The sequence below is a fragment of the Pipistrellus kuhlii genome, unplaced genomic scaffold (assembly GCF_014108245.1).
Source record: "Pipistrellus kuhlii isolate mPipKuh1 unplaced genomic scaffold, mPipKuh1.p scaffold_m20_p_30, whole genome shotgun sequence".
Lineage (NCBI taxonomy): Eukaryota > Metazoa > Chordata > Mammalia > Chiroptera > Vespertilionidae > Pipistrellus > Pipistrellus kuhlii.
In genome coordinates this window covers 2,629,750-2,655,925 of record NW_023425530.1, presented here as the reverse complement: position 1 = coordinate 2,655,925, position 26,176 = coordinate 2,629,750, and the positions used below count along the sequence as shown (strand labels likewise).

The window sequence follows — 26,176 nt, the reverse complement described above, 5'->3', positions numbered from 1 at the left end:
GCAACCGAGGTAGACTAAACCCAGGATCCTTTAGTCTGCTGGCCAGCGCTCTGTCCACTGAATCAAACTGGCTAGGACTCCAGAATTTCTATTGGGTTCTTTTTTATAGATTCTCTTCCTTGGTTGAAATTCCCATATGTTCGTTCATTGTACTTATAATTTCCTTTAAGTTCCTGAGCATATTTTTAGTAGCTACTTTATCTGCATCACTTAGATTGATTTTCTTTTAATTGACTCCTTCCCCCCCCCCCCCCCCTTGAGTATGGTTGACAGCATCCTATTTCTTCTCATAGCAACAGTTTTTATTGGGTCCTGGACATCGTGAAAAATATGTTGTAATATCTCTGGATTCTGCCATGTTCCCCTGATAGCATTTAACTTGGCTGGGCTCAAGCTCTGTCACTCCTGCAGTGGACAACAGCAGAAATCTTTTTTTTTTTTCACCTTTAATCTGCTGTTTTTTTCTCCAAGATCCCTGATGTCTCCCAGACATGTGTGGTTTAAAAATTTGGGTGTGCTCTGGCTGATGTGGCTCAGTTGATTTGGTGTCATCCGTGCACTGAAATGTCTCTGGTTCAAACCCTGGTCGGTGGCCTCTGTAGTTGGATCTGGGGGCTTGCCCCCTCTGTGCCTCTCTCTCTTCCAGGATTCCCTCCCAACATTCTGAATTCTCTCCTCTGACATTTCAACACAACAAAATGCTGCTTTCTGCTACACTACCATTTGTGGATTGGGGTGGCCCCCAGGGCCAAAAGCCAGGAGTTGCTGGTCTGACCTGTGACAGTGGTATTTCAGGGGTGAACTCCCGGCAGTCTCTGCCTGCTTTGGTCACTTTCCAGTGACTTTATTTTATTTTTTAATTTAAATTCTTTGTTGTTGAAAGTATTACATATGTCTCCCTTTCCCCCATTGACCTCTCCCTGCCTGCTCCCACTCCCAGCATAGCCAGTGACTTTAAAGAGTTGTTTTTTACAAAAATATTTTGCCCATATTTTATCATTGTTATCTGTAGGAGGGTTAGTCCATCCAATCTGCTCCACCACTACGGAAAGCCAGCACTCTTTTGCATGTCTTTTAAAAATCTTTTTTTTTTAAATCCTGAACTTTGATGTGCTAAGAGCCTTTGATGAATGGACCCCATTTTTTAAATTTTATTTCAGAAAACTGAATCAGCTTATGTGCAACCTACAACATTATCTCAGGTAGGTAAGGAAGGACTCCATGCTCTCTGCAGACAGGCATGTTGTGTGTTAATACATCGGAGCAGCCAAGCTGGCTCACAGTGTCTGTCAGTCTGTATGTCTGATACTAGCAGCAAGGGAGGTGTTCAGGGAGAGTAGAGCAATCAGTCTCAAAAGGTCACTACATTACCCAAAATAGTCCTAGATATCCTAAAAGTAGATTTTAAATTTTTTGAAACCTTTATGAACTTATTTCTATTTTCCACTCAAAGTGCCTTTTGAAATATGAACACATGTATTATTATCTGTCTTATAAAGTACTATCATAGATTCTCATAGTCTCACTAGCTAGTTTTATATAATTCAATATCAGATGTAATACTGGGGAATTACTAAAGTGTTCATTCATTTGATCAGTATGTATCAACTGCCTGAGTTGTGCATGGTACTGAAGCACTACACCAAAATTATCTTGTGGTATGGCCTGGTCCCTACTTGTTCCTTGTGCTCCTCATCTTATGGACCCTTATTTGAGTTTCCTGGGTAACAGAAACTGGGTGCCTTGAAACAACAGAAATGTATATCAGTTTGTAGTTCCAGAGACTAAAACGTGTTGGCAGAGTCTGATCCCTTTAAGGGAGGATCCTTCCTGCCACTTCCAGCTGTGGGTGGCTCCCAGCAATCCTGTAGTCTCTTGGCTGGTAGCTACATCACTCCAATCTCTGCCTCCGTCTTCACATGGCCTTTTCCCTGTTTGTCTTTTCTGTCTCTCATAAGAACTCTGTCATTTGATTTAGGGCCCACCCTAATCCAGTATGGTCTCATCTCAATCCTTACCTTGATTATATCTGCAAAGACACTATTTCTAAATAAAATCATATCCTGAGATTCTAGGTGGATATGAATTTGAGGAGACACTATTCAGTGCACTACAACGCCCCAAAGTGATCTGTCTATTGTGCCCAAACTCCTTAGGTTTTAAGGGCTGCACCTCGCTTCTGGGGTTCCATGATTTGGTGAGTCAGCGTGACTTCATAAGCTTTAGAGCACCATTGTCATTTCAGACCAGTGTTTGATATTTCCATTTGTCTTTAAATGTGTTAGCTCCGCCCTCCTAACAATCCGAGTTGCCCTCTGCAGCCCCCTCCAGCCCTGCCATGTTGATGAGATATGGCCACAAGATCTGTGCACTAGAGCAAGGGCCTGTAGACATCCAGGTTTTCAATCAAGACAGTGTAATTTTTCTACCCATCTTCCAAAACCACATCACTCTATCAAACCCAGATTATGTGGACCGAGCAACAGCAACCATCGCCCATTGCCTGTGTTTGGAAATAAAGTTTTACTAGTATTAGAACACAGCCAAGATCATTTGTTTACATGTCAGCATACTGTTGTGCCATGATGGCAATGTCTAATAGTTGCAGCAGAGACTAAATGACCAAAATGTCTCTGGTCCTTTACAGCAAAAGTGTGCTAATCCTGGTCTAAGCAATATAAGCTGAACAGTGCAATAAACTCAGACAGTGCATAGTAAATAGTGTATTAAACCAGGGAACACGTTAGCATGAAAACGCCACATGATATGGAATAACTTGTTTTCTGGAAGGTGTATTCTGGCCACAGTAAGCTAAGCATGTACTCACTATCCATCCCCAACGCTCTCACAGCTCTCCTTGCTTCACTAAGGCTTAGACTTTGGGGCAAAATTATTTCTGCCTCTGGAACAAAGAAGTGGTTTCAGTGAAGTCAACTTTCTCACTTTATTGCTAGTAGATTCTTTTCACAGAGAGTTCTTGTCCACTTATCTCCTCCTAGCGTCACTGAAGTTACCCAACTTGTTGGCTTCAAATGGGAACAAAGTGGTATACAGAGTGTAAATGTCTGATTTAAGTGTTAGGGAAAACTGTAAATGAGAGACTTCGGTTAAGCAATTTCCAACAGAATATTCCAAAGGCCAGTCTGTCAGTAAGGCAGAGAGAGTTGGAAAGCCACAATCTCTCCTGAAAAAGGCAGGAGGATGTGCCAGTCACCATGTGGTGCTGGGGACATCTAGTGTTGAGAACCGAGTCAGGCTGACAGGAAACAAAGATGCCACAGACAGGCCACAGATCCATCCGGTGGCTCTCATGGTACCAAAGGCTTGTGGACAGGAGACTAGAGGAAGTCATGGAATAATCCCAGTCAATGAATATGAGATTAACTAGCACATTTGGATTCAAACCCACAAATATCCCTTTCTACTTCCCTTCGGCAAATTATTTTATTGTTATCAGTTGTTTTCTGCACACCCACACAAAGGCTTTGGAAAAATTTTTTATTCATTCTTGCAGGTGGGAACTCATGGGGTGATAGAGAAATGTAAGAGTTCTGGCACTATATTCTGGGCACTGTGATGTGTGCTGTGCCACTCAGGTCTACAGGGTGAGGCAGAAGCCAAGAAACTCCACTCATAAGAGTGACATGCTCAGAACTGGGGCCAGGACAGGATAGGGAATGCAGAGCCACCTCCTCTCTCTGCAGCTTATGTATTTCACTGTCTCTCAAATGCTTAAGGAAGCCAGTAGTTTATTTAAAAATGAAGACAGTTAGACTTTCTGCATTTTGTAGAATGGTTTTGTATCATTTGCCACTTTGTTCTGAGATTGAGTCTTTTTGTAGAAAATTTTAAATCTACCTATTTGAAAGACGTATGCATCTAGCTACAAAGAAATACATTCTTATGATTTCTTGTGGGCAAAGATCTCTAGGTACAGAGGGCAATTTTGATTTATTGCTGACATTCCTGAGGACTTGTACCCAGCCCAGCCCAGTGTTTCTTAACTGTCACTGTAATCACCTTTTTTCTCCCTAGGTCAGTGGTTCTCAACTGGGAGACAGTTTTGCCCCAGGGGACATTGGAGAATGTCTGGAGACATTTTTGATTGTCGCCACCTGAGGAAGGAATCTAGTGGGTGGGGGCCAGGGATGCTACTCAACACCCCTCAGTGCCCAGGATGCCCCCCAGACAGTGATTCAGCCCCAGTGTCACAGTGCCAAGGGGAGAGACCCTGCCTGAGGAGAATCACTGCCAAGCTCCCCAAACAAAAGCACCCACCAGGGAGTAAATAGTTCCATGAGTCCTGAAAATACTTCACCCTGATCAGCTGGGACAGGGACAAGCAGTGGTCCCCACATGCCTCTGAGGGCTACTTTTTGGTTTAATATTTGGAAGAACAGTCCCTGCCCCTTCCCCTCTCCCTTTCTTTGGAACAGTTGTGCAATCTATTTCCGTTCTTTACCCAGCCTGGCCGGATCCTTGCTCTGACCCTGGAAGGTTATCGGGAACTCTCGCTCACCTGTCCTGTCTGCATCTGCAGTTGCCTCTGTGAGCCTCATGACTGCAGCCCTGCCCGCTCACCCTCTCTTCGCCTCTCTTCAGAACTGAGCATGCAGAGTTCAGAGGGTGCAGCGGACTCGCCAGCTTCTGTGGCTCTGTGTTCGTCAGCGGCCGCCCAGGCGCCTGTGGCCCAGCCAGTGCCAGCCTCCCCGCAGGTAACAGACCAGCCCGGGAAGATCATTGTGGCCAGTGTGGTTGCATTCACTGTGGTTTTGAAAAGCACTTGACTCAGCAGGGAGGAATGGGTGTTCTCCTGAACTGCCTTCTTGGCCCCAAGGCTACAGCTGTTGAAATAGCTGCACCTTCTCTGTCTCCCCCACCAAATCTGACTTAGTTTGTTCTTCTCTTTTAAGGGAAGTTTTCTTCTAGCTTGGGAATGACCTTTTTGCACAGAAAGATTTTATGGATAAGGCAAAAGATAAGTGAAAAGTTTCAATATTGGTTCACAATTGAATCTAGCATTAGAATAGATATATTTAAAGCTAGAGGCCTGGTGTATGAATTCAAGCACCAGTGGGGATCCCTCGGTCTAGCCTGTGGGATCAGCTGAAACCAGCTCTCTGACATCCCCAAGGGATCCATCCCCCTAGAGGGCTCAGGCCAAGCTGAGGGACCCCCACTGATACACCATAAGGGCAGGGGAGGGACTGTAAGAGGTGAGCCAGCTGGGGAGGAACCTCGGGAGGGCTTCAGGGCATGTCCGGCCTGTCTTGCTCAGTCCCAATCAGCTGGACACCAGCAGCAAGCTAATCTATGGGTCTGAGTGTCTGCCCCTTGGTGGTCAATACACATCATAGTGAGCAGTTGAACAGCCTTAGCATATCATTAGCATACTATTAGCATATCATGCTTTAATTGGTTGAACTAATAACCGGACACTTAGCATATTAGGCTTTTATTATATAGAATTTGTGGAGAGAATTTTTACATTAAGGCTGTGTCAAAACAAAAACTGTAACTCAAAAAGATATCTGCACCCCATACATTGCAGCATTATTACAATAGCCAAGATATGGAAACAAGCTAGGTGTCCATCCAAACAGTTGGGTAAAGAAGATGTGATACATAGATACAGTGGAATATTACTCAACCATAAAAAGAATAAAATTGTGCCATTTGCAACCACATGGAGGCACTTACAGGGAATTATGCTAAATGAGATGTCAAACTCCATATGATCTCACTTGCATATGAAACAACAACAAAAACCCCCACATTAAGCTTATAGATAGAGGACAGATTGGTGGTTGCCAGAAGGGAGGGTGGCGGGAGTGAGTGAAAAGGGTCCTGCCATGGCCACGGTGTCTCTCCAGGTTCCAGGGCTAGAGATGCATCCAGGTGCCCCTCCCCCAACCCCATGGCAACATTCACACACCCCTACCTTTCCCCTTCTATCCCCACATACACTGTCTGCTGCTCAAAGCCTCGCCTCACCACTGCCTGTGCAGGGGACTCCCTTTCCTCCAGCACCCCTATTCACAAGCTGTGTTTTGTTCCCTGAACAATGAATACCCAGGCTTTCTTGTCAGAAACAGGAATTCTTGCAGCTCAGTTCCTATGGTGCATTGTCCATGTTTCCCCTCTTAGTCCTCCTACAGTACCCAACACAACTTCCCACTACACAGACACAGATGTGTTCTGCCACCAGCCTCACATGGCTCTGAGCACTGGGAATGTGTCCAGTGTGCCTGCGAAATGGAATTTTACAGCTTATCTACACTAATAAAAGAGAAAAATGCTAATTGATCATACCTTTGCTACACCCACAGCCAATCAGAGTGAGTATACAAATTAACTCAACAAAGATGGCAGTTAATTTGCATACGCTGAGCAGCCTGGGTCCTGGGAACATCCTCCTGGGACTCAGGCTGCTTCTAGCCTGTAGGCCCGTGTTTAGGCCCTGAGAGACAGAGATCCCAGAATGCCCCTGGCCACTCGGAACCTATGAGTGCAGGCACCAGTCGGCTGCGGGTGAGACGGGAACCATAGTGATGTGAGGACATTCCCACCCCGCCTGCAGCCACTTACAAATGCTCCAGCACCAAGTGGCAGTTTGGGCCCCCACCCCAGCCTGGGGTCTCGGGCTGGCAGCTGGTGCGCGGACACATGCAGCAATCCCCTCCCAGCCCAGCCTGGGTTTTCAGCCACTGAGTCACATCAGCCAGGCAGATACAGAGGAATCTTAAATGTTTCTTTTTTATATATATATTTTATTAATGTTTTACCGAGAGGAAGGGAAAAGGATAGAGAGCTAGAAACATCTATGAGAGAGAAATATCGATCAGCTTCCTTCTGCACAGTCTCCACTGGGTATGTGCCCCCAACCAAGGAACATGGCCTTGACTGGAATCGAACCTGGGACCCTTGAGTCTGCAGGCTGTTGCTCCATCCACTGAACAAAACCAGTTAGGGCTGTCCAATATGTTAAAGAAAAAAATCCTATCTAATAAAGAGGGAATATGCAGGGGAGGGCATTTGGGGGTGACTGGGCTGTCAGGGGAAGGCAGTTAGGGACAATCAGGCCAGCAAAAAACCAGTTAGGTGTCGATCAGGCTGGCAGGGGAGTGGTTATGGGGTGATCAGGCTGGCAGGCAAAAGCAGTTAGGGGCAATCAGGCAGGCAGGTGAGCAGTTGGAAGCCAGCAGTCCAGAATTGTGAGAGGGATGTCCAACTGCCTGTTTAGGCCCGGCAGTTGGACATCCCCCGAGGGGTCCCAGATTGGAGAGGGTACAGGTTGGGCTGAGGGACACACCCCTGTGCACGAATTTTGTGCACCGAGCCTCTAGTTTAAATAGAATGAAATTGAAATGGCCACAACGGCTACACAGCTCTGCTTTGTCTCTAGTAGCTACCATACACTCAACTCTGCTTTGTGTCTAGTAGCTACCATATTGGACAGTTCAGCTTTAGAGCATATGAATGCAAATCCTTAATCTTCTTATTAATTAATTGAGATGAGATCCAAGATGGCTGCACCCAGGTAAACACCTAGCTGTAGCCACACACAACAATTTCAATAAAATACAACTAAAATATAAAATGGACATTACCCAGAACTACAGGAAAGTCGACTGACTGGAAATTCTACAACGAGAAGCAAGGAGAAAACCAGAAGGAAGCGCGGAGGAGCTGTAAAAGCCCAAGGTTTGGAGACACGCAGTGCGCAGAGAGGATGGAGCCGGAGAGGAGGGAGGCCGAGTGCCTGGCTGGCGTTCCCTAGCAGGAAGGAGATAAAACTCCCACTGTGTTGGGCCCCAGTTCTGACTGCTCTGAACCCCAGTTCTAGGCCAGACACTGGGGACCCAGGCTCATCCATAGGGAGCTGGGCTGTAAGGCGGAATTCCGGGGAAGCGGCAAAAGGAGGTCCCGGAGGCGCGCACATTGCTCGCAGAGAAGGGACAGTCGGCTGTGCCGCGGGATTGCCCTGGCTGGAAGGAGACTGGGGCTCCAGTCTACTCTGAAAGCCACCTCCAACTCCACTTCCAACTGAACTGAACCCCAATACCGGGCTCATTGGGGGAGAACATAGACTGTTTGGCAGCAGGGGAAAATCGAGGGCACCTTTCTCTCAGAGGCGCTTTGCAGCGAGTACTGAAGGACCCTGAGACTCAGGAGCCGCATAGGGCGGGGCTGATGGAAGCCAAGACTGTAGGCTCCACCCTGAAATCCCTTCCCATCCGTAACTGCGAAATGCGACAATGAAATAAATCACAAACGAAAGAAATGGAGGACAAAAAGCGACTGAATATAGAGTTCAAATCTACGCTTATAAGGTTTTTCAAGAATTTCCTACAAAAGATGGATAAGACCTATGAGGATATGAAAAGAGATCAACTAGAATTAATAAGGAGTCAACAAGAAATGATAAGGGATCAACAAGAAATAAAGAATACATTGTCTGAAATAAAAAATATTATACAGAATCCTAAAAACAGAATGGAAGATTGCAAGAATCAAGTCAAAGATTTGGAACATAAAGAGCCAGAAGACACTCCTCCACAGAAGCTAGAAGGCAAGAGAATCCAGAAAATTGAAGATAATGTAAGAAACCTCTGGGACAACTTCAAGCGAACCAACATCAGAATTATGGGGGTCCCAGAAGATGAGAGAGAGCAAGATATCAAAAACATACTGAAAGAAATAGTGACAGAAAACTTCCCCCACCTGGTGAAAGAATTAGACTTACAAGTCCAGGAAGTGCACAGAACTCCAAACGAAAGGAATCCAAAGAGGACCACACCAAGACACATCATAATTAAAATTCCAAGAGCAAAAGACAAAGAGAGAATATTAAAAGAAGCAAGAGCAAAGAAGGTAGTTACCTATAAAGGAGCACCTATACGATTGTCAGCTGACTTCTCAACAGAAACCATGCAGGCCAGAAGGGAATGGCAAGAAATATTCAAGGTGATGAATAGTAAGAACTTACAGCCAAAGATAATCTATCCAGCAAAGCTATCACTCAGAATCGAAGGTCAGATAAAGAGCTTCACTAATAAAAAAAAGCTAAAGGAGTTCATCAACACCAAATCAGAATTATATGAATTGCTGAAGGGGGTTCTTTCAGAAGAGAAAGTAAACAAAGATAAAAATTATGAACAACAAATACGTAACTATCAACAAGTGAATCTAAAAACCAAGGAAATTTAAAAAATCTGATGAACAATATTAACTGTTGAATATAATAGAATCAGAGGTATGGAAGGGGAGTGAACTGACGATTCTTGGGGAAAAGGGGAGAGGGAGATGTGGGAAGAGACTGAACATAAACTATGCACCTATGGATGAGGACAATGGGGAGTGGGGAAAGGGCAGAGGGTGGAGTGGGAACCTGGTGGAGGAGAGCAATGGTGGTGGTGGGGGGGGGAAAGGAACATTTGTAATAATATGAACAATAAAAACTTATTAAAAAATTAATTGAGATGAAATTCTCATCATGTAGAATTCACCATTATAAAGCAAACAAATAAGTGGCATTTTTCATACATTTATCACTCCCAAAAAAGAAATCCTGTATCCCATAGCAGTCACTCCTCATCCCCCTCCCTAGCCTCTGACAACCATAAACCTACTTCCTATGTCTGTGGATGTGTCTGTTCTGGACATCTCACATAAATAGAACCACAACGTGATTTTGTGTCTGGCTTCTTTGAGCATTATGTGTTCAAGGTTCACCCACATGTAGCACATATCAAAGCTTTTCTCCTTTTCAGAGCTGAGTAATATTTCATTGTGTGGAGAGACCACATTGTGTGTATCCATTCATTCATTGATATTTGCACTATTTATGTTTTTTGTCTTTGATTGTGAGCTCCTAGAATGCCTGGTCTCTGTTGATTTTCTTTTATACAGTGGTGTTAGAAGGCAAAGCACTGCAGAATTACTACAACCAGTGACATTTAGGGTCTATTTTGGAAAATCACAAAATTGAAGTCATTGATTCCTAAAGCCCCAGCTTTATGTAAACAAAGCACTCCTGTTTCTTTTGACTTTGACAAGTTCATTTGTTCCTTCACATTTTCAGTTTTGTGTGTCCAATAAAGCAACAGCAGGCCAGGCGGCAGTAGCAGTGATAGCATTCTGTGTTTGTTTTCAGGCCTAAGCTCTGACAAGTCTGAATGTCCCTCTCTCCTTCCCTTTTAGAGAGTGCTGGTCCAGGCAACGGGCTCGGCTTCCAAAGGGGCCCAGATGCAGCCAATCTCCCTCCCCAGAATCCAGCAGGTGCCACAGCAGGTAACCACAGCACAAGTGATGTGGGGCATATTAACACTGAGCGATCTGGAGGCCTCTATGTGTTATGCATTCTTTTCTGTCATTGTTGCTCCTTCTTTAATGTCTTCATTTCCTTACCAGAAAGTTCTTGGGAAGCTATGTTTTTTTTAAAGATCTTTCACTTTAAACAGTTTTGCAGCAAACCAAGACAGCTGTGATCTTTTATTCATTCAGAAATTCAATGCATGAGACATAAGCCAGCCTTTTGATAGACACTGAGTGCTGAGCTAGACATGCAAACAGATAGCAAAGGTTCTGGATTGGAGAAACACAGAACTTCCTGGAGAGGCAAACCTCTCTGTCAACAAGTGTTATACCCTCAGACAAGATCCATGACCAAGAAAGTGCTCTTGTGAGATTAAATTATCTGGGAAGAAAGCGTAAAAGTGTGGGCTCACCCACCAAAGAACAGCACAGACCATCAGCTCAGACAGTCAGTGGAATCTAGGACAGTGGTCAGCAGCCCTTTTCTGGAAAAGACCAAATAGTGCATTTTTTGGCTTTGTAGGCCAGATAGTGTCTTGCACAACCACTCAACTCTGCTTTGTCTCTAGAAGCAGCCATAGATGTAAAAGAAGGGGCATGACTGTGTGTCAATAAAACTTTATTGACAAAAAACAGGCAAGCTAGATCTGGCCCAAGGGCCGGCTGGTGCTCTGCAAGACGCTGAATTAAAATTTGTGCAGGGTTCTGCCTGAAAGGAAGGGACCATGAGTGAAATAGAGAGATGGCCGAGACCCCAGAGTACATGCTTCTTTCTTCAGGGGTTCCTATTCAGATGAGCAATGTATGTAGGGGGAACCAGGAGAGGCTTATGGGGTCAGGGAGAAACAAAAGTTCTGAGTAGGCACAGAAGGGAACCTTAGCTTCTTGAGGGAGGCGAGTTCAAGGCTAATGTCATGATTCCAGAAGCTTCCTCCCTCTGTGGGGCGAGGCCTGCACCACCACTTTCTCTCTGGGCAGCTCAGAATTGTGGAGTGACTTGTGCATTTCACTCGGTCCCCTAAGGCAAAGCCCATTCAGCACGATAATCCCTGGCCTCCTCACGATATGCTATTACTCCGGGAGTTGAGCGTGTATGAGTGTATTTGTGCTGGGTTGTCCTCGGAGGTGGGAATCAGCTCCACACACAGGCCTAGAGAGAGGTCACGATGGGACCCATCCTTTAATTTTGTTACCCCAAAATGAGGTTGAATTAGGAATTGGATAAGGTTCTCCTGCGGTGAGATTCTGAAGTCTTCCATGCAGAACTCATCCTCTACCACCAGGGCCAGCGTCCCTGTGGGCCATTAGCTGAAGGCACTGCACTGACAGGGACCAGGTAGGGCTGTTCTGTGGTCCTCCCATCACCCTCGGTCTACATTTCCCACTCTAGGCCCATCGTTTCTTCTAGTTCTGCTCAGATCTTCACAGTCTCTCCCCAGTGTGGCTCCAGGACCCCTGCCCTCCTGCTGGGGAGGGGCACCAGGGCCACCCTAAGAGGGCATAGGGGGACCTGTAGAGAGTGACCAGCTGGAGCCCTCTGCCCTGACCTTGGGTGTGGGTGACAGGTCCGATGCTCAGAGATTGACGTTCTGTCCATACTCTGATTTCCACTATCCAGCATTACCAACCCTTTTACCCAGTGGCTGGCAGGCCCCAGGGCTCTTCCTAGCTGTCAGTTTGGCTTCTTTCCCCATGGAACAGGCGCAATGGGCTTGACTTCTCTCATGCATAGCAGTGGATCAGGATTACCTCTCCTAGTTTCTTTCAAGACATGCCAACTGTAATGCAGTACTTAATGTTCATAAAAGGCAGTTAAAGTTATTTTCAGCTTGAATTATGGAAGGGGTTGTGTGAGCTTCTACAGCACAACACATGAACAAGTAGACTATACTGTGTGTAACATGAAATATCTGATGTTTCAGGTCCAGCCTGTGCAACACGTGTACCCATCCCAAGTGCAGTACGTGGAAGGTGGAGACGCCGTCTACACGAATGGAGCCTTGTACGTGGTTTCCCTGCCCTCGGAAGGGGCCTCACAGAGAACCTCAGGCCACACCTGGAACCTTCCTTCACAACTCTCCCACCGTTTTCCTTTTGGGGATGTATTTACACAAATCCCTCCCCCTTATCTTTTGGGTGCTATGTTGGAACCATTACTGTGGTATTAGATCATCACAGTCCTGTGGAGATTTCAGAAATCGCACACTTTTGTAGTTTTGTGTGTGTGTGTGTGTTTGTTTGTTTTTTTCTAGAAAAGGTAGTCTAAAGAAAAAACAAACCGTAATCTAAGTCTAAAGATTCAGAAGCCTTTTTTATCTCTGCTTTCTCCTCCTGGCCTTTGTTAACCTCTGGCTTTTTATGATGTTGATATGACTTGATTTTTTATTTGCCAGGGACTTGTAGGATTTTCTGCTTGCAAACTATGTGATGCTTGCGGCAGAAAATGACACATTTCTCGGGAAGCTCATTGGACTCGACATAAGTCCTTTTGCTCATTTGATTTCGACAACTCTCCTTTGAAAGTTCAGGGATCAAGGGTGAGAGTGTGGTTGTGGGGAAGGAGTTGTGTGAGCTTCCACAGCACAATACTGAAGGTCAAACCCATGACATCTGAGCAAGGTGTGTAGATTGTACCAGTGTCATGTTCTTGGGTTCGATTGTATCACAGTTATATATCATGTCACCAGGGGACAGGATGGGGGTGCACGCCTCCCAGAGGTTTGGGCCACCTGTCACCAGAGGGGCCTTCCCTTGGGACAATTCATAGCCTTTAGTCACCACCAAGTAGAAAATATTACCAACTGCCTTTTACTATGGCCAGCATTACTGGAGTGGACTTAAAACTCTATGGGATGATATACATAGTTAGCTAAGCATTTAATCCAGATGTTAAAGTAATATTAGATAAATTCTTCATATCATTTAGAAATTTCTTTTTATTATGCAATTTCATTTTTTAATCTTTTTGATAGAATCATAGACTTATAGGAAGTTACAAAATGGGAGACCCTTCACCCAGTCTTCCCCCTGTGGTGACGTCTTTTTTGAGTATGACTGTAGGACAATAGCAGGAAAGTAACATTGGGACAAACTGTTTACTAGCCCATGGTTCTTATTCCATTTCACCAGTTTTGACTCCCGTGTGTGTGTGTGTGTGTGTGTGTGTGTGTGTGTGTAGTTCTGTATAAAAAATTTTCTCATGTATAAAATGTTTTTTAAAATATATTTTTATTGACTTCAGAGAGGATGGTAGAGGGAGAGAGAAAGAAACATCAATGATGAGAGAGAATCATTGATCAGCTGCCTCCTGCATGCACCCTTCTAGGGATCAAGCCCACAACCTGGGCATGTGGCCTTGACCAGAATTGAACCCAGGACCCTTTAGTCCGCAGGCCCATGCTCTATCCACTGAGCCAAACCAGCTAGGGCTCATGTGTAAATTTCACATAACCATAATAAGACACAGAAGTATTCCATCTCCATGAAGGAGCTCCCTCATATGACCCCTTCATACTTAGAATTTTTAAATGATCAGTTTTGATGAGTCCGCATGTGAGCCTGAATATTTTCAGTCGATTGCTTTGAACTCTGTGATGCATCGGCATTTGGTGTCTGAGTTACCCCATATGTTCAGTCTCATCAGGCTTCCACTTTGACATGAAGTTTTGCAGGATTCCTTCCAGACTCAGAGGAGGCATACTCTCTCTCTCTCTCTGACAGGCGGACGGCCTATGCCTATAACCCCGAGCCTCCAATGTATGCCACAAGCAGCGCAGCATCTTACTTTGAGGCCCCGGGCGATGCCCAGGTGACCGTCGCAGGCTCCTCGCCGACAGCAGTCCCTTCCCACAGCATGGTGGGCATCACCATGGATGTCGGGGGGAGCCCCATTATCTCCAGCACAGGAGCCTATCTCATCCACGGGGGCATGGACAGCACCAGACACTCGCTGGCCCACACTTCCCGGTCGTCTCCAGCAACGGTATGTACTAGGCTCTCGGGCAATAGGTTAGGCCCTGGTTAGACTAGCAGCAGAAGTAGGGACGGTGAGTGGAAGGCAGCCTGGAGCCCTGGAAGGGAGCCCTACCAGCCCCAGCCAGGCCCTGTGACCCCAGGCAAGACTCAGCAGAAGTTGTCTTTGAAATTCAGTTCCTCCACTGGTTTAAAAAAAAACACCAAAGACATAAATTTCCCATCATGGGCTATTGTGAACACTGCATATTTGTAAAAAGAACTCCATACTGGTATGTGCTGCTGCTGATGTCATCATTATTATCAGCCCCTTAGAGGCTTAGATCAGTCCCATATGAAACTATACTGAATAAACGAGGAGATTTCTCTTAAGAGCTATTGTTCCCGCCATGCTCCTGTCCAAAACATCTGCTTGAAAAACTTAACTTTCAAAATTCTAGTTTCCATATTTACTTTTACTTTGTAAATTAATACAGAGCTGTGTGACTTTTCTGGGTATACAGCCCTGAGTTTTGACACACATGCATGTTTGTATAACTACTGCCACAGTCGGGATCCTGATGGTTGTCTTCCCTAAACTCCCTCCTGGTATTTGTAGTCATGACCTCCCCTCACCCATAACCCCTGGCACCCACTACTGACCCTTTCTCCAGCACTAGAGGTTTGTTTTCCTGGGACTGTTGTATGAACAGAATCATTCAGTAATGACCTTCTGAGTTCCGCTTCTTTCACTCACTGTGGCCGCCTTTGAGATCCAGTCAGGTTGTTGCATCAGCCAGTACTTCCTCCTTCTTCGTGACTGAATAGTATTCCTGCCTATCCATTCACTAGTTGAGGGCAGTTGGGGAGATTTCCAGTTTTGGGCGATTATGCATAATGCAGCTATCAGTCCTAACCGACAGGTTTTTGTATGGACATATGTTTTCCTTTCTTTTGAGTAAATACCTACGAGTGGATTGCTGTTGATACGGTAAGTGTGTATTTAACTTTATCAGAGATCACCAACAGTTTCCTCAAGTGGTCGTACCATTTCACATTTCCCCCAGCGATGTGTAAGAGTTCCTGTTGCTCCACTCCTCGCCAGCACTCCTTGTTGTCAGCATTTTTTCGTTTTAGCCATTCTAATAGGTTTGTAGTGGTATCTCGTTGTGATTGTAATTTGCATTTTCTTAATTGTTAATGATGGTAAGCAGCTTTTCATGTGCTCATTTGCCTTATATATGCTTTTGGTGATGTGTCAGTTCCAGTCAATTGCCTATTTTTTAAACTGGATTGTTAGTTTTCTAAATGTTAAATTTTGAAATTCTTTGTGTTCTTTATAAGTCCCCTGTCAGATATGCAATTTTATAGTATCTTTTTATTCTGTTACAAGTGTCATTTGCAGAGAGAAAGAATTTTTATAAAGTCTTATTAATTTTTCTTATTTGAAAAGATTACATGTTTGATGCTATACCTGAGAACTGTTTGCCTATCTCCAGGTCACAAAAATTTCCTTCTGTTTTTTTGGAAAAGTTTTATAGTTTTACATTTTGTAGTTGGATCTGCTTCATTTGGGTTTACATTTGTATAAGATGCAAGTTTTTGGTTGAGGTTTATTTTTATGCATATGAAACCAGCAGTAGTTCCAGCATCACTTGCTGAAATGACTATCCTTCCTCCATTGGATCACTTTTGCATCTTTGTCAAAAATCATTTGGCCACGTGTGGATCTGTTTCAGAACATTCTGTTCTGTTTCATTGATCTGTGTGCCTATTCTTAATTACTACAACTGTTCTTAATTATAGTGAGTGATTCCTCCAACTTCATTTTTCTTCAGTATTATGTAAGCTATTTATATAAATTTAGAATTTTCTATATCTATAAAAAATTCCTTGTAAGAACTTGATTAAAGAGCTCTAAACCTGTAGGTCAGTTTGGGAGAGAAGTGAGTTGGGTCTTCAGTCCATGAACATGGTGTGCTTTCCCATTTACTTAGGTCTTCTTTTATTTCTTTCATCAGCATTTTGTAATTTTTAACGTGTAGATCCTGTACACATTCTGTTAGGCTTATACTTAAGTATGTCAGGTTTTCGGAGCTATTGTAAGTGGTATTAGTCTTTATTTTATTTTTTAAAATTATTTTTTAAACCAAGTAATGGCCACTTGGTTATTAAAGAAAAATCTTGCATGATTTACTTTTCACTAATATGTTTTGGCATGCTTTTTATGATATCAGAATCATCTAGATCAATGATAACCAGTGTGCATGCCCTGTAGTATGTCACATGCTGTGCCCAATTCAGCATTGTTGCCACTGTAGTGATGGACACCATGACATAGTCCTCTATTTCTGATTTCCTCAATGCTGAACAGTGTTGGTGAGGATGACCAGTTTCACTTTGCCTGCTCATCTTCAGAGTCTGTTCGTACCCCAGCACGTACTTTTCATTTTCCATAACAAACTGGAGCCTAGAGTTGATGGACTCCAACAGCTTACGTGCAGACGACCCCCAACCTAGAACATACAGAACATACAGAGCAGTGGTATTGGTTTTTTAATTCCGTTTCTAACTGTTCATTGTTAGTAATTAGTATGTGAAAATACTATTGATTTTTTGCTGTTGTCCTTGCATCCTGCAACCTTGTGGCACTCACTTTTTAGTTCTAAGAGTTTTTTGTTATCTGCAAATAAGAACAATTTTACTTCCTCCTTTTCAATCTGGATAACTTTTTTCTTTCTTGCCTTTTTTTGCTGGCTAGAACTCTACTATTTTGAATAGGAGCAGTGAGTGGACATCCTTTCCTTGTTCCCAGTCTTGGGGGGAAATCTTTTCATCTTTTACTGCTAAGTGTGATGTTAATTGTAGGTTTTCATAAATGCCCTATTTTGGGTTGAGGAAGTTCCTTCTGTTTCTAGTTTTCAGAGAGTTTTTGGATGTTGAATGCTTCCCCCCCCCCCCCCCCCATTGATCATGAGGTATTTTGTTGTTGTTGTTGTTGTTGTTGTTGTTTTAAATATATTTTATTGATTTTTTTACAGAAAGGAAGGGAGAGGGATAGAGAGTTAGAATCATCGATGAGAGAGAAACATCGATCAGCTGCCTCCTGCCTCCACCCCACTGGGGATGTGCCCACAACCAAGGTACACGCCCTTGACCGGAATCGAACCTGGGACCCTCCAGTCTGCAGAATGACACTCTATCCACTGAGCCAAACTGGTCAGGGCATGAGGTTGTTTTTTTTTTTTTTTTTCTTTTCACTGTTAATATAATGGATTACATTGATTGATTTTCAGTTAGAAAAAAACTTCTTATTTTGGTGGTGGGCTAATCTGAAATAGAAGGTAATGTTTTAGCCTCATCCTTGTTCTTTTCAGGGTGTTTTGGCATCACCCCGACATCAGAGAGGCTTGCTGTCCTCTCTCTTTCTCTGTGTAGACTACTCCCCAGAACCTGGCTTTGAGGACAGGTGTAGAGAGAAGTCACTTGCTTTCTAGAAGCTGTGATGTTTGGGGCAATGTCCACTGCTCAATCCGAGAGGCCCTAGCTTGTATCTCACCTCTCTTAGTTTTTCCAGTTGTCAGCTCAGCAGGGGCTGGGAAGACACAGAGGCCAGACACGCTTCTCCCTTAGAGGACTGGCTAGATGGACTCAAGGTTAGAGCTATTAGTGATCAGAAAGTGTACCTCAAATGCCGTGTTAACTTTCATGGATATGCCAGGCTCAGACTGCACCAGTTTATAGTAGTAGAATATACTAGAATTATAGGAAACAAATGTACTGAGAAAGAGCAGCATTCTTTGGTCCACACTCTCTTGGCTTCGATCAGACTTGCAGGTCAGACTCGGGGGCACTGGGTATGTGGTGTGTTGTCTGGGTCCCTTTAAAGAATCAGTTGGAAATCCACGAATGGGCTGTGTTAACACACGTCCCCACGAAAGCCCCTGGGAAGTGATCATCTCAGGTGAGAATCTGATCCCGGACTCTGCCTTCTCTGTCTTATTTATTGGCTTGGTTTTGGCATGAAACATCTCACAAGGATGCAGTTTGTGAGAGCTGAGGGGCTTTCTGGGACCCATGAACAGAAATGGCCCTGAGGTTTGCAACAGAAATAAAATATGGCTCATGCCCTGGCTGGCGTGGATCAGTGGTTTGAGCATCAGCCAGGGCCAGGAGCTGTAGGGTTGTGGTTCTGGCTAATGCTCTAACCTGAGATCCTCATACAGATAGAGAATTGTATCTCCATTGCAGGAGCCCCACTTCAGTCAGGGCGAGTGAAGGAGGCAACTGGTTGATGTGTCTCTCACATCAATGTTTCTCTCTCTCTCTTCCTCTCCTACTCCTTCCACTCTCTCTCTCTCTCTCTCTCTGAAAAATAAATGGAAAAAATATCCTCAGGTAAGGATTTACAAAACAAACAAACAAAAAATTCGGCTTCTACATCCATCCTTTCACATCTGCCAATTCTTCCATGGTAGAGTTATGGGATTTTAAGTTAATCCTGAAAAGGGAGCCTGAAAATCAGTCACCACCTATACCCTCAATAAGTGATTTCAACTTTTGGTGACAAATTGTCTGGAGTCTTTATTTCTGGTTAAATTTTCTTTTTCTTTTTTTCTTTCTTTTTTTTCTTTTCTTTTCTTTCTTTCTTTTATTTTATTTTAATTTTTTTTGTATCAGAAAAGAAGGGAGAGGGAGAGAGAGAACCATCAGTGATGAGAATCATTGATCAGCTGCCTCCTGCATGCCTCCTACTGAGGATTGAGCCCACAACCCAGCCATGTGCCCTGATTGGGAATTGAACTGTGGCCTCCTGTTTCGTAGGTCAGTGCTCAACCACTAAGCTACACCCACAGGGTTAAATTTTTATCAGTATTATAAATCTTTTAAAATATATTTTATGATTTTATTTGCGACAACCAGATGACATGCCAGGAAGCAAAATCTCAATTGCTTCCAGAATTATAAATCTTAAGAGTGATTTGCCCAAATGGTGAGGGTTTTTTGGGGGGTTTTTGTCTGTTTGTTTTTAATCTTCACCTGAGGATATTTTCTCCATTGATTTTCAGAGAGAGTAGAAGGGAGAGAAATATTGATGTAAGAGATACACATCGATTGATTGCTTCCTGCATGATCCCCAACCAGGGCCAGGGATGAAACCTGCAATCCAGATATGTGCCCTTGACTATGAATCTAATCTGTGACCATTCAGTGCACCAGCTGATGCTCTAACCACTTAGCACATCAGCTGGGGCCCCAATGGTGAGTTTTTAATAGTTTTCTGTTGCCCTTTTTTTTTTTTTTTTTAAGTACATTGAGCAGAGATACTAACCTGAGAGGTTTTTTTGTTTTGTTTGGTTTGGTTTGGTTTTTTTTGTTTGTTTTGTTTTGTTTTTTAAGTACATTGAGCAGAGATACTAACATGAGAGGTTTTTTGTTGTTGTTTTTTTTGGTTTGTTTGTTTTTCAACTCAAGTCGGACCTCTTTGACACAACCCAAAGGGTAAAGTGCCCAGGGTGCCAAATTTAAGGAGGGTTTCACCTCCAAGTGCTGACCCTGCTCAGGCGTGACCTTGAGCATGAGCACCTCCTTAAGTTTGGTTCCATGGGTGCCTCGTTGGCCCCACCCCAGTCCTGGCCCAGTATGGAGACTTATATGCCTCTGGCCTAATCAGATTTTGTACAGCATGCACCTGTAATATTACTTATATAACTTTAAAATGCTGAATTAACAAAATAAAGATGGACAAACATTTAAAATGTCCCATTTCCCTAAGCCAGCCTCCCTCTCTTCCCAGTGGTGAGCCCACTGTTCCCCCTTTTTCCTCTCTGGCCCCTAACTGCGGATGGTCAATTTCTCCAGGCGTAATTCTAGGATTTATGTTCCTACCTCAAAATTCCCATCGTGCTGCTTCCTTCTGTTAAAATACTCCCCATTTTCTTTAAAGATCCAAAGGGGTTACTCATGCAACATCTAAAGTGTTTATTTTCTCCACTTATGGTCATGTAAGTATGCTGTGTTTTAGGGTTAGGTACAGTAGGTTTCTGTCCTTGTCCCAACTTTTCTCTGGTCTTTCCAAGGAACATCCCTGCCCCTTCCCAGGAAGCATGGGCTAGAAATTGAATTAGGGCAGACCCAGCCTGGATTAGCAGGTATTTCATCAATAGTTGTCATTGCTGGCCCTTTGTAGGGGCTACCTCTGTCTGGAAGGTCCTTTTAACAAAGTTTTATGGAAAGGCCATTGAGGTAGATGCTAATAAACTTGAGAAGTAACCAACACCCTCTATTAATATAGTCCTTAATCAGGTAAAATGTTGGTAGAATTATACATGAAAGGAAAGGGTTTTTTAATTTTTCTTTCACAATATTTAAATAATTGGCTAATTTTAATATACTTGGGAGCTTTAAAACTAGTCTGCTGTCTGCTATTATGTTGGGTTCTTGAGACACTGTATCTTTGATCACAAGTATTATACATTTTCTGTCTTCCATTTGAATGAGTCCTTAAAGCAGGCCTTCTGTTTAATTAAAAAAAAAAAAAAAGGGAAAAAATAATAAAAAAATAAAAAATAAATAAAAAAGCAGGCCTTATGTTAACAATTCATGTAGCAGAAGCAAATTATATTAAATGACCAATAAAAAGGAGTACGTGCTGCAAAGTCAAAAGTAAAGATTAAGCGTCTGATAAATCAAGAAGCAGATGCATAAGCACATGCATAATTCTAACATGTGAAGGAGATTACCAGAAGGTCAAAAAATATAAATGATTTTAGGAAAACTACCAGGGCTGGGGTTAGGGACGGGGCACCACTGCATGCCTCTGTGGCTCTTTGGTGCTTTTTGACATATAGTCCTGTGCATGTAGCACTGATGAACTTCTTAAAATAAACTCCAGTCAAATATAAAATTCATTTTCACTTTAAGCATATATAAAGATTAAACCCTAAATTCTCCAGCCACCGAGAGGACTGTTAAAGGCCCTTGGTTAGATCAAGTTCAAGGGCCAGATGCTCCTTTTCAGGGATGCGGCTCGTGTCTCCCATGCGGGGCCAGGAGACGGGGCCATAGTGCCCTCTGCTGGACGTGTGTGTGTGCTTGGTCATCAACCAGTCTGGCACCTGTCCTTCTGGGGCTTGACGGTGTATTCCTGACCTTTATCACCTTCAGATAACCAAGTGATATTTTAAAACACAGTGAGCATCTTGGGACATTCATAGTACATTAAATTAATTTCCTGTATCTGGACTTATCTAAATCCTACTTAATAGCTATGGGTTTTTGAAGATGGTCTTACACAGCAAATCTTAACTTATATTCTTTTCTCTTCCTCTGTACTCATAATACCATGATTTGTAGCAGTTAGCCTTAAATATGACACATTTCGAAGATCTGTAAACTCAGTGAATGAATATTGTTCAAGTGACTAGAAAATGATGTTAAAACCATGCATGTGAGTAAAAGATTCATTCAAATTGCAAAAGAGATTAATGGCTTTTTAAATTAGTTATATCTTTTTATTGAGGTAAAATGCACATAATATTCACCATTTTAACCATTTAAAAGTGTACAATTCAATGACATTTAGTACATTCACAATGTTGTGCAACCATTACCCTATCTAGTTCCAGAACATTTTCTTTTCTTTTTTTTTCACATTACAGTATTTTTCCTTTAATATAATTAGTATATTTTGCTTTGGAAATAAAATAGGAAATAAATTAAAAATATAGCTGGTGGTAGTTATCCAGTGATTCCAATGTGAGCTTCTTTGCCCACCTTTACTTTTTCTCTGAGTTTATTTTGTTTTTGTTTTAAATCAATCTTTATTGTTCATACCATTACAAAGGTTCCTCATTTCTTCCCTCATCCACCAGGTTCCCATCCCACCCTCCAACCCCTCCCCATCCCCCACTGTCCTCATCCATAGGTGCACAGTTTATGTTCAGTCTCTTCCTCCCTCCCTTTCCCCGATAGTAAATCCCTTTTCAGATAGTAAATCAGTTATTTAGCATTTTCTCATATCAATAATACCTCCACATGCCCAATGATACACTTCACACAAAAGACATTTCCAAATAGATCAACCAGCCTCATCCAGGCCCCACCCCAAGGCACTCACAGATCAACACCCCAGCACTATACTAGCTCAACACATCCAGATCTAAGCCTTCATCACTTGATTCAGCAAACCCTCAAGTTCCCACAAAAGTTTCCAGCCATGTCTGAGAGGCACCTGTGGGGCAGGGGCAGGCGAGGAGCGAGCTGTTCCGGGCCTGGCTGCTCCGGGCCTGGCCTCTGTTGCTCTGGTTCGTTCCACAACCAGCTGCTCCGGGTCTGGTCACTGCTGCTCCCGACCTAGTTGCTCTTAGTTCCAGAACATTTTCATCTCCCCAAAAGGAAATCCTGTACCCGTTAGCAGTTACTTCCCATCCCCGTTCATAGCCCCTCGCAACCAGTCTGCTTTCTGTCTGTGTAGATTTGCCTGTTCTGGATATTTCACATAAATGAATCACAGTGTGTGGCCTTTTGTGAGATGTTTTCAGGGTCCATCCACATTGTAGCCTGTGCCATTGTTTCACTCCTTTTCATAGCTGAGTAAATACTCCATAATATGGATGGTGCACACTGTGCTTATCTATTAATCTGTGATTGATATTTGGTTTTTTCTACTTTTTGCCATTATAAATAATGCTGCTATGAACATTTGTGTACAAGTTTTTGTTTAAACACCTATTTTCAGTTCTTTTGGATACATACCTAAGAATGGAATTGCTGGGTAATATGGGTTAACTGGGTTTATGTTTAACTTTTTGAGGCACTGCATCATTTGACATTTCACCTGCAATGTATAAGGGTTCAAATTTCTACATGTTTCCCCCCAACACTTCATTATTTTTTTTTAACCATATTGGTGGATATGAAGTGTACCTCATTGTGATTTTAGTCTTGTATTTCCCTAATGATTAATGCCATTGAGGAACTTTTGAAGTACTTATTGGAGACATGCCCATTCAAGCCTTCTGCCATTTTTAATTGGGTTGTCATTTTGTTGTTGAGTTCTGAGAGTTTTTTAATAGTCTAAATACAAGACCCTTATTAGATATATGATTTACTAGTATGGGAGAGTATAGCTTATCCTTTCACTCCCTTTTTTTAATTTTTTTTATTAAATTATTATCTGTGTACATATTTTACCATTGCCCCCCCCCCTCTTTATCAGTGTCATTTGGTGCATGAAAGTTTTTAAAATATTTATTTTTATTGATTCCAGAGAGGAAAGAAGAGGGAGGGAAAGCGATAGAAACATCAATGATGAGAGAGAACCATTGATCGGCTGCCTCCTGCACACCCCTCACTAGGGATGGAGCCTGCAACCTAGGCATATGCCCTGATTGGGAATTGAACCATAACTCTTGGTTCATAGGTCAATGCTCAACCACATGCCAGCTGGACGGTGCACAAAAGTTTTTAGTTTTGATGAACTCCAGTTTTATCTTTAAAATTATATTTTAAATGTTTGTGCTTTTGATATCATCTAAGAATCTATTGCCAAATCCAAGATCATGAAGATAACCTTGTTTTACATGATTGCCTAATGTTTTTCTCTAGGAGTTTTATAGTTGTAAAACAAAATTTAGTTGTAAAAAAAAATTTATTTCTTTGATCCATTTTGAGTTGACTTTTGTATGATGTAAAGGTCTAGCTGCATTCTTTTGCATGTGGCCGTGCAGTTATCCCAATGCCATTTCTTGAAAATTTTTATTTTTCCATTGAATTGTCTTGATACCCTTGTCAAAAATTAATGGACCATAGATGTATGGGATTATTTCTAGACTCTCAATTCTATCCTATTAATCTGCATTTCTATTTTTATCCCAGGAATGCACTGTTTCAGTTATTGTAACTCTATGTTAAGTTTGAAATCGGAAGTGTGAATCTTCCATCTTTGTTCTTTTTCAAGATTATGTCGGTTATTGGGAGTGCTTTGCAATGCCATATGAATTTCAGGATCAATTTGTCTATTTCTGTAAAGCAGTTGGAAGTTTACAGGGATTGCATTGATTCTATAGATCATTTTGGAGAGTATTGCCATATTATCAATATTAAGTCTTTCAATCCATCATGAACTTAGGCTATCTTTCTGTTTATCTTTAGTTTCTTTCAATAGAAACTAGTTTTCATTGTATGAGTATTTCACCTCCTTGGTTAAATTTATTCCTACATATTTATTCTCTTTGATACTATTTTAAGTAGGGTGGTTTTCTTAGTTTCCTCTTTACAGTGTTCATTACTCAGAAGTGTAACTGATTTTTGTATGTTACTCTTATATACTGCAACTTATATTAATTCATTTATGAACGCTAATTGTCTTTTATGGAGCCTTTAAGATTTTTTATATTTAAGATCATAGTGTTTGCAAATAGAGATAGTTTAATTTCTTCCTCTCCCATTTGACTGCCTTTTATTTGTTATTGTTTTCCAATTGCCCTGGCTGGAACTTCCGGTACAATGTTGAATAGAAAATGGCAAGAGTGTACATAAACAACAGAACTTGTCCCGTACATTGAAAGGTCATGGCACTTCAGATTTCTGGTGAAGGCACTTAACCCAGGTTGTGGGTTCCATCCCTGTTTGAGGCATGTAAGGGAGGCAACTGATAAATGTTTCTTTCTCTCCTTTCTCTAAAATCAATGGAAAACATATCCTCAGGTGAGGATTAAAAAAGTGATGGGTGAAACAGTCTTCCTCTCGTTCCTGAACCCAGCCCCACTGCACTTTCTGAAATATTTGTTCAATCTGCTTTTTTGCAGAAGCATTGCTGAAGTCTTTGCCTTTCCTGGTATTTGAAGACAGTGTATGCTTTAGGTTCATTGCTTTTCCTTGCTAGTTCTCTGTCTATTGTGGTGGGCCACAGCAGAGTTTAAATTTCCATATCCAAGTCAAGGTCAAATTCAGAACATACAAACGTGGTAGCCACACACACTAGGGTGTTCCTTCCTTTGCTTAGACCTGTGGCACCACTTCAGTCCTCAAGTCCATGAGATCTTTAGAACTCAACTAAAAAGTCTACTCCCCCAGGAAGGCCTGCCTGATAGCTCCATTCTCATTGCCACATATTCCTTTTTGCACAGCTCACACTTCATAAACATCCAGGAGCTTATCTCTGTGACATATCCAGTGACCCCAGAGTCCAATGCCTCTGATGGCAGGGCCTGGTTCTTTGTTCTTGTTGGTATTTTCCAAAAGCATCTAGGAGAGAGACTCTGGATTTGTGACAGGACAGGCTAGCCAGGAAGTCAGTGCTACCAACTGTCCTTGGGCTTGTTGGTCATCTGATTCTCCCTAGCAACAGATGATGTGTGTGGGGAGCAGCAGGTGATTATTCTCTGGCTTTGCTCACATTTGAATTATGCAGCGACTCAGTGTTCATGGTGTGCCTGTGCACATGCAGCCGTGTTCACATCATAACTTCATCCGCTACGTGTGCTCCTCGGGCTCCTGGGCTCACCTGCATGTAACGCGAAGTAACACGCCTGGCTGTAGCTTCAATTCACAACTTAACCCATCTCCCCTGCCTGCATTAAGCCTTATTTTTATTTTGTAGGCGCTTGAATCATTTATTTGGATATTAATAAAAACAAGTCTTGGCTGATGCTAACCATCTGATTTCCCCCTCCCTTTCTCCCCCCCCCCCCCATTTTGTTTTGTTTTGTTTCTGCACACATTTTCTTTAGCTTGAAATGGCGATCGAAAACCTCCAAAAAAGCGAAGGGATCACATCACACAAAAGCGGTTTACTCAACAGCCATGTAAGTGTGTGTCGCCTGGTGGTCTGCCCCACTGTGCACGTACCTGCATGGGCATTTGAAAAATAAGTGAAGGAAATGACTTGATACCTTTAAAATGT

General features: G+C 42.8%; 1 protein-coding gene and 1 pseudogene across 14 annotated transcripts in view; one reads left to right on the top strand and one right to left on the bottom strand.

The window, feature by feature from the left end:
• RFX2 (regulatory factor X2) overlaps positions 1-26,176 on the top strand; it is a 91,914-nt gene that overhangs the window by 43,684 nt on the left and 22,054 nt on the right. For 3 of the 14 annotated variants that reach the window (XM_036459618.2, XM_036459619.2, XM_045589149.1), the window contains exons 2-7: positions 1,161-1,202; positions 4,467-4,715; positions 10,204-10,293; positions 12,240-12,319; positions 14,038-14,299; positions 26,004-26,078. In XM_036459618.2, coding sequence (XP_036315511.1) covers positions 4,611-4,715; positions 10,204-10,293; positions 12,240-12,319; positions 14,038-14,299; positions 26,004-26,078 — 612 coding nt within the window. In that variant the 5' untranslated portion in view covers positions 1,161-1,202; positions 4,467-4,610. Of the gene's footprint in view, positions 1-1,160; positions 1,207-4,466; positions 4,716-10,203; positions 10,294-12,239; positions 12,320-14,037; positions 14,300-26,003; positions 26,079-26,176 lie in introns of those variants that run through there. The other 11 variants (XM_036459622.2, XM_045589147.1, XM_036459624.2 and 8 more) reach the window with 11 other exon arrangements.
• On the bottom strand, positions 16,409-23,092 carry LOC118731261 (annotated as a pseudogene).